The following is a 16,177-nucleotide window of genomic DNA, read 5'->3' as shown; positions in this document are numbered from 1 at the left end:
TGGATGTTGTTGCAGTTCTGTGCTGTGAAATCTCTTGAGTATCTTCCTTGAATTTTGAGAAAAGTGATCTTGAACTTCCATCTGGGACAGAATATGGGTGTGAAGAGAATAAAAATGCAAAATGGAGTCAAAGGAGGAAAGTGAGACTGGATCTCCTGGTCATCAGATAATACAGTTTTTTCTTTTGCTAAAAGCACTTTTTCCCTCTGATACTTTAAAATGATGCCTGCGCAGCTAGTACATCAGAACGGGAAACTTGCTAAGCTAAATGTGGAGCATCCTTCCAATCTGCACCCCATAGTAAATTTACCACTTTTCTCTGCTGAAAAGTAGCCTCATAGTTCTTGATCTGTAACTTGCAGCTCTTTACATCCCACCTGTGGCTCCTGCTGTATGAGCGGCTGACACAGTACCAAGAAAACACTGCCTGTGCTAACTTTCAGTGTGCTTGTTTGCATGCCAGAGCGGTGTTGTCCTGGAGTACCACTAGCCCTGATAAACCTTGGTCTCAGCAGAGGCAAATAACCTGTACTGATTTCTATGCTAATCGCCGTTCTCTTCAGGCTCCCAAGTTACCAGAGCCTGGAGCTTCTTCCTGACTCTCAGGAGTTTTCCACCCATTCTGACAGTTAAATTCAAGGGCATTAGGAGCAATAATATCAAGTTAGTGCCAGACTCAGTGGTTCTCCACCCAGTAGCCCCTGAAGGAGATAAGTTGGCTGCTCCTCTATTGGGTTTCCTGCCAGAATAAGAATTTAATTAAGAAGGGGGAGGGGGAGGGCACCAAATATCATCTCCATCAAATATTGTTCCTCGTGGAAACTATTCAACAACTTGCTCATTGATGTAATTACTGTAGCACACATTTTGTAATTAGAAGACTTAAATGACGAAAATATTTCTCTTAATTTAGTGTTGGGTCTTTTCAGGTTCTCCCTTGTGTTTTTTGTCTTAAGATGCAAAGCAAAATGGACTTAAATATATATTGAAGTAACTGAAGTCACAGCAGAAACTGTTGGAAGAACATTTTGAAAAGGCCAAGCACTAGTCAGGAATTTCTGTAGGTTTTTTTTTTCTTTCAGAAAGATGTGGTAGGATTTCATAGCACTGATTCCATGTAATTAGTGGAGTTCCATGGAGCAATGATTACCCACACTCAAACAAAAGCAAGGTTAGTATATATTAAGCTACCTGTAGTTTTTTTCTTTTGTTTTTGTCTTTTTAGAATCACATCTAAATTTTTATATCAGATTATTTTTGTGATGATCTTAACAGTTTGAAATTTAGAATTCAAACAATTGAGTCCTATATTAGTTTCTGTAGTCTTCAAAACAGTTTAGTTTAACTGATCCTACCATATTATTAAAATGAATGAAGTGGCTTAACTTTTAAATAGAAGATAGAAGTTGTAGGAAATTGTTCAAGTTTCTCCTAGAGCAGTAGTCCTATCCTCTCCAAAGATAACAGGATAAATATATCACTCCTCTGACTACAGTGGAAGCCTATGTGACTAGTTTGGGCAAGACAGCTAGTTTAAGGCAGCTAAAGTAAAAGGAACCGAAGTTTACCCTAAGAATGTATCCTACAAGAACTTTTAAAAATATTCCTGATAAGGTGTAAGAATACGGAAGTATCAGTGAGGTAATTTTGTTGGTTACAGGATGGGATGGAAAGCACATGGGATTTTGGAAATATTTCAGACATGGTTATAAGAGAAGATTGATAATGTTGGTGGAAAAAACACCCCTTTAATAACTGCAGTGGATCAGTTGCACACCTTTATTTCAGTCTGTTGTGTTGGATAAAAAGCAGGCATGAACATGACCTGTGAATGGCATATCATCATAACCCATGGGCTATGCTGTAAAATGCACTGTTTTATAAACTCCTGGAATGGGTTCATGGAGCTTTTTGAAGTAGGTGATTACTCGGAGTCTTCATTAACTTTCTAGCCGCTTACCAAAAATATAACATTTAGTAAGGAGAGTGCCCTAGTTCTACATGTCTAGCCTTTGCCCCTTCCAAAAGGGAAATTGATATGCCTTTTTTTTTTTTAATATATGTGGAGAAATCATTCAGCATTGGAAATAACACAAGAAATCAAGTCATTTTGCATCTGTAGCTGATTTCATTAAAATGGAGTTTTATGTAAAAAGGTGAACCATTTAGTTTTAAATACATTTACAGTGATATGTTTATTTTTTTATTGATCATAGAACTTTTTAAAGGAGTATTAGCCTATATATTCTTGGGCTTTTTGAACGTTTTATTGCCTAGATCATAATCTCATTTGTATGAAGTAGGAAGAGTTTTTTTTAATGCAGGCAGGTAGCTCCCTGTGAATTAAGGTAGAGGATGTGTCTTAATGTTTGAATATTTGTTTACAGGTAGCAAAGTCCGGTTTTGGAAAGTTAATTGCTAGAACAGCATAGAATCAGAAAATGTACTAGAGTAACGTATTAGGTACTGGGTAATGGTGAAATATTGAAGACTGGGAGTTCCTGATCAGAAACTTCGAGTGAGCACTGAGAAAAAAGTAGTGACAGGGAATGATGACATGCTAGAGTTATTCATAGTCTAGAGTGGGGAAAGTCTGTACTGGTTAAAAAAAAAATTAAAATCGAATATAGGCTTCAAACTTCACTAGGGCATAGCAGTGTTTATGATCAGATTTCCTTGACTGCTGTTTGCAATATGAAAACAATCTTAGTTGCAGTATGCCTTTGAGGATGGTAGTCATCTTATATAAATTGAGCTATCTAAAAGTATGTTCCTTATGTATTCTAATGAAGGAAGAGTAATCTATACCTTATCTGTCTTAGGCATCTATCTTAAGGTGGATTGACTCATCCTCTGGTTTTGTTTCCTTTTTTGGAGATTGTCCTGTTGCCAACAGATTTTTGAATTTTCAACTTAATCATATTTGAGAGCCTTCCCAAATGTAGGGAGAGGGACGAGCAGTGTCTTCCCTAGGTCTTTCTATATCCTTTCCTTTTCTCTTTTGAAAGGAAGCAGTGTGAAGTTTCTTCCTTAAGTATATTAGCAAAGACGAGGTCAAACAAAATGTCTTATATTTGAACAGAGGGTACTGAGGCCTGTTTTAGATGCAGGCTCTGAAACAAGCTTTTGGTCTTGGACAGGTTGCTGAGAAGGTGTTCTTTTCGCCTCTCTTACTTGTGAAAGAGTTTCAGCAAACCTCATGAATGGAATAGCTGATCATCCTGGAAGTGCAGACGAGCTGTTTTAGGTGCAGACCATTAAATGCAAGAGCATTTGATGTGAACAATGTAATCTGAGCTGTTGAGGAAAACATACTGTCCTAGTTACAGCTTATATGACGCATTGAAATAATTCCTTTCTGATGGGAGAGGTGGAAATGTTCTTCCCTATGTCAAGCTCATAGAAATTATTTTTGTTTGTAGCAGAAAAAGCAACTTGGATTTTTCACTGAAATGATCTGTTTGGAAATAGTTTAAATTTCTGAGTATGTGAAACCAATTAATCAGTAAACCTTTCCACATTCCTGAGAGAGTTGTACTTTCAGGTTGAAACTTTTAATCCTAACTTTGAAAACTTACTGTACAATAAAATAAAAACAGAGATGTTTTCCTGCTCAGTCTTCTAAAAATGTAGGCTCTCTGGTCTGTTTCAAAATGTGCTTTTAGTTCAGTGATTATGGTTATAATTAAGGGACTAGTTAGAAAAACTGTAGCTATAAAGTATAAACATGGCAACCACAATACTTTTCAGAGCAAACCGAAGAATCTGTGTCCAAGCTGAATGTTTTTACATACTTGCATTACAATGAGATACGGTACTGTTGGTGTTTACTTTAATGAAAAGAAAAAAAAAGTTAATCATTCCTAAGAATTTGCATCATGCATCAAGACCCACAGGAAAATTGAAGACTGGAGACATTTTTTCATCTCCTCTAACTTTGCTGCTCCTATTTTTAAACTAGTTGGGTAGGCTACCAGTAGAGGCTAGATTGCTCACCCATGGCAAATTCCATCTGTTTTGGACACCTGTCTTAGGGTGGAGATAACCATCTTGTTAAAAGTAGCTTTTGAATGGCTGAATTACAGCTAACTGTGAGAACTTTATTTGTAGGTGTTGCTCAGAAAAGGGTGCTAACAACTGATTAAAAGCCAAATACTTTCTTTTTCCATCTTCTCAGTTGGTCATATTTTTTAACATACACATACATCTTTGACTTGGCTAATGGAGAATAAGATGATGATCAGCACTTTCTTGAATAAAGAAACATAGCTTATTTCAGCTGTGAAAAATCAGGAGATTGTTACTTACAGTGTGATAAAGGATCACAGTCAAAGAGAAATAGTTCTGGAAAATTGCTAATGCTCCCTCACTTTTCTGTTTGGCTGCCTCAGAATTTCAGCCATTGACTCTAGGATAAGAACAAGCATCTGACAGCCCATGGATTTAAATTTAAAGCATCTATTATGCTACTTTATTGTTTATCTTCTAGTTCCTCTTTAAAACTCTGTTTTCTATACTACCTACAAAAGTCTTGACAACAGTCATATCACAAGAATGTTAAGAGCTTCTACTTTTGGATAGGAGGACAAATAAGACTTGTCTCCTCTTTGGTTTCCTCAGAGAGCTGAAAGGGCAGAGTAAGTTTATCACTCCTTCATCCATACATTCATCCATCTTCACTTCAAAAAATATGCCCAAATCTGTTGAGAAACAGTGTCTTTTCAGCTTGGATCTGCTTGCCTTTCCTCATTGCACCAGAGAGGTGATGAAATCTTCATCCTTGGAGATAACTGAGACTTCAGACAGAGCCCTGAGAAACGTCATCAAAGTTGGCTCTGCTTTGAGCAAGGGTTGGACCAGATGACCTTTGGAGGTCTCTCCCACTTTAAATTACTCTGTTACAGTCAGGGAAATTTAAAAAAAAAAGTATTTTTATTTCTGTGAAAGTAAGGCTCATACTTCTGATTTTCTCTGCTAAGAAAACAGAAGTAAACAGTCAACACCAAACAGCATTAAAAGAGTCCACCATCACTGGACTGAGTCATAAAGCCAAGTAACAATACATAAATTAATAACAACATAATTACGGATGATAATCTGCTATATGTATGCATTTAAAGATGTGCAAACAAATCTGTGAACAATGACATTGCATGTGGATGCAATTTGTCTACCTCTGAGTTTTTTGGCATATGGGAAGCTGTATTTTTTATAGTATTAAATGTAAGTCCTTATTATAATTTTGTTTGTGGCAAAAATTTACAGATTGAGCTTTTCCAAGTGTGACACTGCACTTAGCCACATGGAAAATGATAAAATGTGGTGTTACTTGTAATAAGGTAATTGTGATTTTCTTTCAAGACCAGTAGAACAACACAGCTATTATCAAATATGAATACTTTTTTTTTAAATGGTTGGTTTTCTCTCCTTCTGATACTATTTATGTATAATTTCAATTGTCATGATGAGTATATTGGATATACAGTATTTAGGTTGAAAAATGCTTCTTATAATAAAGGATGTGTTCATTCTGGGATTTCTGGTGGTGTTTGGTTTTTTTTTCTTTTTTAACTGTTTGTCATTAATAGTATCAGTTTTCTTGCATCATACTTCAGAAAATGCCAAAAAATTTAAAGTATTTAAAAGATGACTTCTGTTCTGTTTTTTGTTTGTTTCCTCCTTACAGGCCTGGCATCTGCGATTCAGTCATCTTGTGGGCTATGGTGCCAAATACTACTCCTACCTCATGTCTAGGGCTGTTGCCTCCATGGTGTGGAAACAGTGTTTTTCTCAGGACCCATTTGATAGGTAACCGCAGAAAATATTAAGTAGAATGAAGTGTCATGCTACTTGCTTCTGGAAAACATGAAACAAATGAGGCCACGTAGGTTGATGGGCTTTTTAATGACAATTAGGTTTTAGCCTTTTTCTTGATTTTAAGAAGATTACAAAACAGGAAATAACCACAGGTATAAAGTGTACTTTGGGACATGTTCATTGGTGCAAAAAAATTCGTGTCGATGTTTTAAAATTAAGGTGTGCCACTTGGGAGGCACTGAAATCCATATTTAGATGTAATTAGAGAGCTTGATTTTCATAGATGCCTAATTACTTGTAATTTTCTATTGAAATCAAAGCAACTGTGGGTATTAAACAAGCTTCATGTCACCAACTTCAAAGCTAAGTATAGCTATCCTACTCATTTAGCTTTGTGAAATTAAAAAGTAAATTGTGAGATCACAAATTGTAAGTGTTGTTATACCGTAGGTCAATGTTCAGAGCATTGTAACAGCGCAGCTTTTGCCCTTGGAGCAATGAAGGCTGAAATGTTGTTCGCAAATTAACTTCTGTAAACACCAACACATATTCATATGTACAAAATTTGTCTAGTTCAGTTACTCATAATTTTAAATGTAATTTGAATTTGAGGAGTCAACATGGAATCAAGGCAGTCATTGTTTCAGGGTGGAAGATTTCATTTGATCTCTGTCTCTGAGTTCTGTAGAGATCCTAGAAGCAAATCTGACTGAAAGCTGAACAGGTTGTGTTTGCAGATGGCTCTAACATCTGTGTTTCTCCAGGGCAATGGGTGAGCGTTATCGTAGAGAGATGCTGGCACACGGCGGTGGAAAAGAGCCCATACTTATGGTTCAAGGTAGAAAAAAATTAGAACTGTTTTATTCCCTTGCTCAAGGAAGAAATAATTTTACTGTATTTCCCAATTTGGTCTTTTTATTTTAATTATGATTTTCACTGGATTTATGAAAGAAAACTTGTTAATTTATTTAGTTAAGTGGACTGGTCATCAGCTTTGTGTCATGGTCAGTACAACTCCTTGTGATACACAGAATAAAAAACACACAGATAGTTGGGGTGGAATGTCAGAAGGGGTTGTATTACAAGGCTGTCTAAAGAATTCAGAGTAAAAGTATCATATACTTGAAGGAAGATAGATGACACCATTTTTGGATACAAAAAATGAGTAACTTTTACGTACATGGAATTCATAATAGGTCTGGTTATTTTGTATACAAGAATTTGAACTTGTTTTGGCCACATCATTTTAGCATCATCAAAATAGCTTTGGTTGTATCAGTACATGGAAATCTGAAGACTGTAATAAAGAAACATGGTTCATTATTCCTCTCAATACCATATTTGCCTTTTGAATCTGGAAAATAACTTTTAAAAATGATTCATAGTGATACCAAAAATACTATACTTCATGTATTAAAAAAATAATGTCAGGAGAATGAAACAAGTTTGAAAAACTGCTGACTATCTCAAATCTGTCAATGAGATCAGGATAAAGACTTTCCTCTGTAATGCTGCAGTATTCAAACCAAACGTTTTTGCATTAGTGTCGCTGTTCCTGATATGAACACTTGGCAAATACTTTATCTAATGGGGCATCTTTCAATTCGCTCTGAAATTCTGAATATTAAGGATGAATATTAATTAATTGGCCTCTGTTCACTCCGGTTTGGTAGACTGGAAGTTGTGGGATTTTTTTTTCTACAGATGACGAAGACAGTGATAACGTGTCTGTATTTCATCATGAGATAGGCATAGTTTCATAACTACAACATTTCAGTTCTTTGACCCATCTGTTTGTATTTGAGGCCATAACCTCTGCTCTCCTTAGACTCATCATACATTAAGCAACTATACATTCTTTAGATTAGTATATTTATATTTCTGATCTACAGGGTAACTTTTCATTCAGTGCGACTTTGCAAACTTGCCTTTCTTTACTGTTCTTGAAGAGTCTGTGTTTGTCACCTTGAAAAACTAGCCCAAAACTGTAGATTAAGTAGTTGCAAGACAGGAACGTACATCTTCACACGAAAATCCAATTATTATATTGTAAGTCATATGGTAGAGAAAGAAAGAATGTTTTTAAACACCAGTTATGCCTATCATATCTTCTATTTCTGGGATGTATTTTTAATTTTGCTGAGCATGGAATCTTCCTGGAATGCCATAGAGGCTATGTTGAAGTTGCAGGCAGTACGCTCCCTTGAATCAGACATTATTTGAATGAAGTTTGCAAAATTCGTCTCTGGATGGACTTATATAAAATCTATGGAAGTACAACTGGCTTTCCCCCTTGCATGTGAGAGAACACAGTGGAACATGGTAAAATCAGTTTGGGGTTGAGGGTATGCATCCATTATTTTGGATAAAACTTGCTACTGAAATTAATCTGAAAATGTGGCATCATAGGAAATTCAAAGTTTATTTTAAGTTTAAAGGAAATCCAAATTTGATGAAGTCTGGCAAGGCACAGTGAAAGCACACAAACAAGTTTAACTCTTGTAATGCAGTGATTAGATGTTTTAGGCATTTCAGTATTCATAGTCCTCATGCTTATAGTCCTCAATTCATTTAGTGCAGATAGTTCATCAGTGAGTCGTCAGGACCAATGGTGAATGATGAAGAGGCGATAACTGTGCAGCCTGGGGTTTGAGGAGGAGAGCAAGCTATGTTTAAGGAGTAGTTGTGCATACTGCAGGGCAGTGAACTTGACCTTAATGGTAGAATAATGGGATCTTTCATGACGTGACCAAAAAATCTATGTATAAAAGATACGCAGTTTGATTTTTGATTTTTTTCTTTAAATCAGTAAATCCATAAACCACTAAACAGAACTGTGTGTCACTTTAAGGTCAGTAACTGTAGTGCAGCTGCTGGTGTGTTGGTTCATGTGTAATAGTAGAACCAGACAGCAGTAACTCCTCTGTGTCAGCATTAGCATAAGTGATACTGGTGATACAAGCACAGACTATGACTTACAAAAAGTGGCAGAAGTTTTCAAGATGTTTTCACAGAATTACAGTATCATAGAATAGTTGAGGTTGGAAGGGACCTCTGGAGGTCATCTGGTCCAAGCCCCTTGCTCAAGCAGGGCCACTTAGAGCTGGGTGCCCAGGACTGTGTCCAGGTGGCTATTGAGTATCTCCAAGGAGCGAGACTCCACAGCCTCCCTGGGCAACCTGTGCCAGTGCTCAGTCACCCTCACAAGGAAAGAGTGTTTCTTGATGTTCAGAGGGAACCTCCTGTTTTACAGTTTGTACCCATTGCCTCTGGTCCCGTCACTGGGCACCACTGACAAGAGCCTCGCTCCGTCTTCTTTGCACCCTTCTTCAGGTATTTATACACATTAATAAGATCCCCCTGAACCTTCTCTTCTCCAGGCTGAACAGTCCCAGCTCTCTCAGCCTTTCATCACAGGAGAGATGCTGCAGTCCCTCAATCATCTTTGTGGCCCTTTGTTGGATTCTCTCCAGTATGTCCATGTCACTCTTTGTACTGAGGAGCCCAGCACTGGACACAGCACTCCAGGTGTGGCCTCACCAGTGCTGAGTAGAGGGGAAGGATTGCCTTCCTCAGCCTGCAGCCCAGGATGCCATTCCCCTTCTTTGCAGCAAGGGCTCACTGCTGGCTCATGTTCAAGTTGGTGTCCACTAGGATACCCAAGTCCTTTTTGTCCAAACTACTTTCTTGCTGGGTGGCCCCCAGCATATACTGGTGCCTGGGGTTGTTCCTCCCCAGGTGCAGGACTTTGTACTTCTCTTTATTGAACTCTGCCCCATCATCCAGATCATTAATGAAGATGTTAAACAGGACTGGACCCAGCATTGACCCCTGGGGAGCACTGCTAGTCACTGGCCTCCAAACTAGACTTTGTGGCACTGATCACCTCCCTCTGGGTCTTGCCATTCAGCCAGTTTTTAATCCACCTCCCTGTCTGCTCATCCAGCCCATACATCGACAGCTTCTCTGTGAGGATCTTATGCGAGACAGTGTCAAAGGCCTTGCTGAAGTCCAGGTAGATAATAGCCATGGCTCTCCCCTCATCCTCCAGGCCAGTTGTTTCATCACAGAAGTTTATCAAGTTGGTTAAGCGTGATTTGCCCTCGGTGAATCCGTGCTGACTATTTTTTGTCTTTCACGGGCTTGGAAATGGTTTCCAGGATTAGCTGTTCCACCACCTTCCTAGGGATTGAGATGAGACTAACCAGCCTGTAGTTCCCTGGGTTCTCCTTCTTGCCCTTCTTGAAGATAGGAGTGACATTTGCTTTTCTTCAGTCTTTTGGCACTTCTCCCAGTGGCCATGATTGATCAAAGATTACTGAGAGTCACCTTGCAATTCCATCTGCCAGCTGCCTCAGCACTCAGCATCCCTTCAGGCCCTGTGGGCTTGTGTATGTCCAGATTGCTTAAGTATTCCTTGATCTGATCCCTCTTTCACCAAGGGTACATCCTCCTTGCTTCAGATTATCCCATTGCCCACTTTTATGTTCCTAATTTCACTTTTATACTCTGAATTTAATATTACTTTAAACAGAAATTTTAGAAGATACTCAAGATAATAAAAATAACCAGAATTCATCAGCAGATTCCTTGCCTGTGCATATTGTGATGTTCATCTGCAGACAGTGCAAAACTTAAACAACCGTGCTTCAATGACTCCCTGAAAAATGAAATTGAGGTGACTGAGGTCTTTTGACAGGTTAATAATTTGATTGTTTGTTTGGGTTTATTTGAGGTTAAATCATAGAACACACATGATGGAAAAGCTTATTATATGTTTATACTTAGTTGCACTGTATTTATTACAAAAATTGAAATTTAAGTACAAAAGTAAGAACAGTTACTTGTTCTTTAATTTGTTTAGGTTCAATCAGCTTCTGACTCCTTCTGCTGCATTTTTTCCTTTTCATTACGAATGTTCCAGAATACTTGATCTCCATCTTTTGTTGGTTTTCATCAGTTGCAAAACTGAGCTCCCATAGCAGATGACCACAGATTCCTGATTAAAGACAGATTCCACCAAACTGAAAAGCTTGTTGATTTTACTCTTCTTCAGGGAAACAGTCCAGATTCTGTGTTCACTAGTGCCATATTTCAAAAACCTTAAGTTCCGTAGGCTGTTATTTAAGGCATTTTTTTATATGTAAAGAAATGTGCTTGTACAAGTCTGACTTCTGGATGCACGTATGTAGCCTCACCCTTGAAGCACTTCCGTATCCCATTGTGAAGTTAGCCATATCCATTGACTGTTTGATAACAGATAACTTCACAAGCACATTTCATTTTTACAGTTTCTTTGTTATGATTTTCTTCTCAGAAGCTATCTATTGTCTCTCTTTTGTGTTTGGATAGGACCCTAGCTTTTAATCTTTCTCTCACATGATTCCATAGATGTACTGATTAGGGAAGATAAAGGATCTGACCTGCCATCCAGTGGAGTTACTGACAAGATTCCTGTTTGGACTAGTCTTTAATTACAAAACACAATATACTTTGTTGTTGTTGTTGTTTGGATTTGATTCTGTTGGCATTTGTTTCCATTTAAAAAAAAAACCACAAAGGCTTTATGAAACCTTTTTTAACATTGTCTGAAGTGACTCTTTCTACCCCTTTGATAGTCTCCAAAATACAGAAATAGTCACAAATATGGATAGCAGGAGCAATTAAAAAATAAGTGAACAATGCTTTGTCCAAGAGACTTGCTTTTTTTTTTTCCTTAGAGGAAATACAGTTTGAGTAGAACTTTTTTCTCTGTCATTTTGGGTTGGCCACAAGGCTCCTTCAGACCCTCTCCTTTCCAGGACTACATGGCATTAGGGATTCCAAATTCCTTTAAAGATATGTAAGCCAGGTGTCCCTTCCAGGTCCAGTTGTGTGCTGGTTGCAGGTCTGAACAAGATTCAGGTGTGCACCATCCCTCCCTCTCTCCCTTGGCACTCCCTGACTGGAAGGAAACCCAGGTGCACAGGCAGAAAGTGAATTGCAGTATGAAAAGTACTGGGTTGGATGACGTGGGAACTGAGAGCATGGAACATGTCCTGGAGTGCGCTTCTCCTGCAGTTTTGCTGCAGTCACATTGCCCTTTGGGTCTCTGGAGAAGTCCTCATGCAAAATCCGTGAAGTTGTGTTCTTTATTTGTTAATGCTATATTATATTGCAGACAGATGTACTCAGCTATGTGCATGCATGGTAATCAAACCAACTGAATCTGTAAATAAACATGCATTTGCTCCAATGCAGTTTGAATATTTGTTTTTCCATGCATCAAATTGTACTTTGCGGAATAATTATGATTTGAAGAGGCTGTAAAAATCTTCAGATAATGATTGTATGTCTCTTTGAAAGCATAAGAAATAAGCATAAATCCTAAAAGGTGATGTGAATGGCAACATATGTTAACTCAAACTACATGGACACAAAATAATTAGTGTTCCAAAGGGGTAGAGGCCAAATTTTGCCACAGGCTTTGTTCTTCTCCTAATTTTCAGTGATTGTAGGTTATAGCTAGGCATCTCTCAAAAGGGTGTGGTTAACCACAGTGCTGTAATGTGAAAGAAAGCTTCAAAGCAAAGAAGATAAGCTATGCAGTTGCCTTAGGCTTGGGAGAGACTGAGCTGAAACAGGAGTTGGGCTGAACGTATAAAATACACTCCTAGATTTTAAAACTGCAACCATCAGACCTTGTGGACATCCTACTTAATCATTTCGACTGAAGTGCTGAGTACTTACAATATATCAAAGCTGATCTTGCTTTGATGTATTTTAATGGAGTTTAAAGGGAGACACGACCGTTCTTAACACATCTGTGTAGAGTAAGAGGTTAAAACACGGAAATACCGTCCGTGTCTTTCTTTTGGAGTTGTCTACTCTAAATCTGTAGTTATGTATTTCATAAGGGCATGATCATTTTACTACAGTAGTTCTTCAGCAATGACCTCAGTTACTCTTCATCCTTGCCGTGCAAAAGCAAATTCTGCTAGTGTTTGCTTTTGATGTCAGTGATGGGAAAATAGCAATGCAGTAGACCACTAATGCAAGAAATCTGAAATCTGTTTGCATTATCAAAAGTTGGAACTACTGGGTAGGAGGTCATTTGACATCACTATTGCCAGAACAATTTTGAATTCTCTTACATATTTAAAACAAACCATGTGGAGTCTAAATGAATGCAATTTTTAACAAGTTTTGAGTGACATTTGGTAAGACTGTATTCAGCTGCACTAAAATACAACCAAGTGTACTGTAGTTAATTATGTTTTCTTTTTTGTTGTTTCTTTTATTCATTTTGTAATATCCAGGGTTGGAATTGTTTTGTTATGATTTGCCATTTTTGTGTAAGAGGAAAATTGAATCTACTTGAAGATAATTCCAAGTCTCTTCTCTTCCCCCTAATCATTATATTGTTAGCTTTTCTTTTGCAATGTATTGATAATCATAGTTTTAAGAACTGTCTACAGCAGACTAAATTTTAGTGTGTCAGAAGAATTGCCTAAACATCATCTAGGCTGGCTGTTTTTTACAAAGTCAGTATTGGAAGGGCTTTTTTTGTATTTTGGGGCTTGGGGAGTGGTGGTTATGTCTGTTATGGCCATCTTTATATACTGTCTATGCAACATTACAATCATCCCTCCATATTGATACCTGATAGAAAAGGGCATATTGGCTATACAAAATTTTTTTTTATAGAGTCAGATATTAAACATTGGAAGGAAGAAATAATTTCAGCAACTTGAGATTTTTCAACCTGAGCTGGTCATCCAGGTTTCCTTTCTGGGATACAGAGAAAAGCAGGTTCTTCATAGGCACAACTCATCATAAAGTAGACCTCTGGAAAAGCTCTGATGAGTGGCACCCATGAAGGTCTTCCTACTGTTCAGTCTGTAGAAGTAGAGCCAGTTAGTTCAGCTGTAAATGTCTGAGGCAAAATGAGGCCAAAAAAAGGCATAATGAACTGCACTGTTGGGACTGTACCGCTCCAACTGAGTTTAAGATGAAGCTCCAGTAGTCATGCATGACAGTACATGTTGCAGTGGGCTGCCATCCATGTCGCCTTCTTAAGGCATTCTCTCCACTTCTGAGAAAACTGCAGGAAAATAATGAGTTTAAACTGGAATTTTTCAAGGTTGTTAGGGAGCAAATACGCACGTCACCCAGCCAGCCCACTCAGCAACCTGAGAGAGGGAGTCTGCAAGAGGCCGTAGCTCTCTGGGGAGGTTAGATTAGTAGCTGGTATCTCGATGCGTCTGTTTCTCAGGCCAGCATATAGCAAGCCATTTTTCATTGTGAACTAGAAGTAATTCCACAGCAATTTTACTAACATTAGGTGACAAGCTGACCAAGTATTTGGAAATATTAATTCTGTTCTCTTTCATTTTGAAAATAGCTTGACGCAAACTTCATTTAACAGCATTTCAGTCAACCTATATATAGTGCTATTTGGTGCTGTGTGGTGTTGGGTGGGTTGGTTTTTGGTGTGTTGTGGGTGGGTGGTGGTGTTTTGTTTTGTTGTTTTTTTTTTTTTTTTTAGGTTGGACTTGATGATCTTACAGGTCTTTTCCAACCTTAGTGATTCAGTGATTCTGTGATAGTACGAGATTTGTTTTCCTTTTAGTGCTCAGTATTAATCCACTAGGTCATGGCAGTTTGTGTTGACACCTGCAACATGTGTTTAAATCAGATTGAAATGGGATTCTGTGATGTCTTAGCAAGAAAATTCTTTTTGGTTGCTCACAGAAAATTACCTCGAGCTGGTCTGTTTCCTGGTGGGTTTTGAATCATTGTGTTATAGTAAAAGATTCCAGTCTTTTAGCAGCATGTAATTATAATTTCCACTGAAAGCAAATATTGTTGAGGATGTGAAAGAATATAAAATTATGTTCAGTAGGTACACCGATCAGAAAGGGTAGAGCAAGGTTATATTTACATTGGCAGTTGTCAGAAAGAACAGATCACTTCAAAGAAGTACAAAGATTAAATTTTACATTATTTGGCAGCTATACTGGGTTTTTTTCTGGTACAAGTAATGCAGTAAATTTCCATATATAATCTTGAAAATGTTAATAACAGAGAAAAGACCAATATTAATGCAATGTTTAGTACAAAGAAACATCTGAAAATAATTTACAGGATATCTTCTCATGCTTTCTAAAAATCGGGGTTCTGGGAAGGAAGGTGTGAGACTTTTAGTGGTCTGCTTATAGAATTAGCCGACAAAGTACTTGAGCGTGATTTTTCATTGTGCTAATTTCCCTGTCTGTTATTCTCTAGCCATATGCTACAGCTAACATATGCACTAATTAAAATTCTTAATAAAAGGTAAGTCCTGGTACTGTAAAAAAGCAAAACTAGAAGTGCAGTGCACTGAAAGTGCATTTGTTTGGGTATGTTTCATGCCTTGTGATACATTTTAGAGGTATTTGTACTTTAAGTACTAATTTAAATGCTTTTAAGCTATGTAACACTTTGAGAAAATACGTTGTTTTTTTCTGGCTCTGTCATACCTGAGACTCGGCAGATAAGGCTTTAGATACCTGCTCAATCGCTGATTTATTCCAGTCATTTGGAAATTACTGAGTCTATGGTTACATTGCTTTAAAATGAATTTAACTCCCTACTTAAGCAAGACTGTAATGATAAAAATCAGTTCACAGTCTCAAAACTTGTCAATTCAGTGATAACATGTAACAGGTAGCTTGAAGAAATTAAATAATCCCTATACACTGTAACTGCATTTATTTCTTGACAAAGAAACCTGATAGCTCTTTGTGTCATATTGTGACATTAAAAGTTAGTTAGCAATAAGCACTATTATTGACAAAGCTTTCAAGGTCATAGTATTCTTGCTAAGAGTCTGTTGTCTTGGTTTTATAGGTATGCTCCAGAAATCACCTTCAGTTGAAGATTTTGTGGATGCCCTTGTTTCAGACTTAGACCAGGACTTCGAAACTTTTATCACGGACTCATAAAAATGTTCAACAGAACTGAATTCTTTTATGGAAGATTGCATACATCATAATAATTGTGGATAAAATATTGTTGTGACTGGTTTTGCTTCTTGGTGAACACTTGTAAAAGTTTGAATATCCATGTTGGTGGAACAGTAGTAAATAATTTCATTGGATCATCTGGTTTCATTTATGAAGATGATGGGTTTCTGTTGCATAGGAGCTTAAGCATGGAATTTGAGAGAACAAATCCTCTAGCATGTACTGTTAGAAAATTTGATCCTGTAGGAACAGCTGGTTAAGCGGGAATTGAACTCATCCTCAGGGTGAGTGGAGTGGTATGAATGGTCTTTTGGTATGCACACTGGATTCAGATTTAGGACATACCTGTCAAATGTCATGCCCCAGAACTGTTC

At 37.6% G+C, this 16,177-nt stretch overlaps 1 protein-coding gene across 1 annotated transcript in view; it reads left to right on the top strand.

The window, feature by feature from the left end:
- MIPEP (mitochondrial intermediate peptidase) overlaps nt 1-15,937 on the top strand; it is a 78,770-nt gene extending 62,833 nt beyond the window's left edge. Inside the window, exons 17-19 of the mRNA XM_059825231.1 lie at nt 5,687-5,808; nt 6,582-6,655; nt 15,688-15,937. Of these exons, the coding sequence (XP_059681214.1) occupies nt 5,687-5,808; nt 6,582-6,655; nt 15,688-15,782 (291 nt within the window). The 3' untranslated portion in view covers nt 15,783-15,937. The remainder of the gene's footprint in view (nt 1-5,686; nt 5,809-6,581; nt 6,656-15,687) is intronic.
- The last annotated feature ends 240 nt before the right edge of the window (nt 15,938-16,177 follow it).

This window comes from Gavia stellata, chromosome 1 (assembly GCF_030936135.1).
Source record: "Gavia stellata isolate bGavSte3 chromosome 1, bGavSte3.hap2, whole genome shotgun sequence".
Lineage (NCBI taxonomy): Eukaryota > Metazoa > Chordata > Aves > Gaviiformes > Gaviidae > Gavia > Gavia stellata.
Note: the sequence above shows the minus strand (reverse complement) of the source record. Positions and strands in the feature narration are given on the sequence as shown.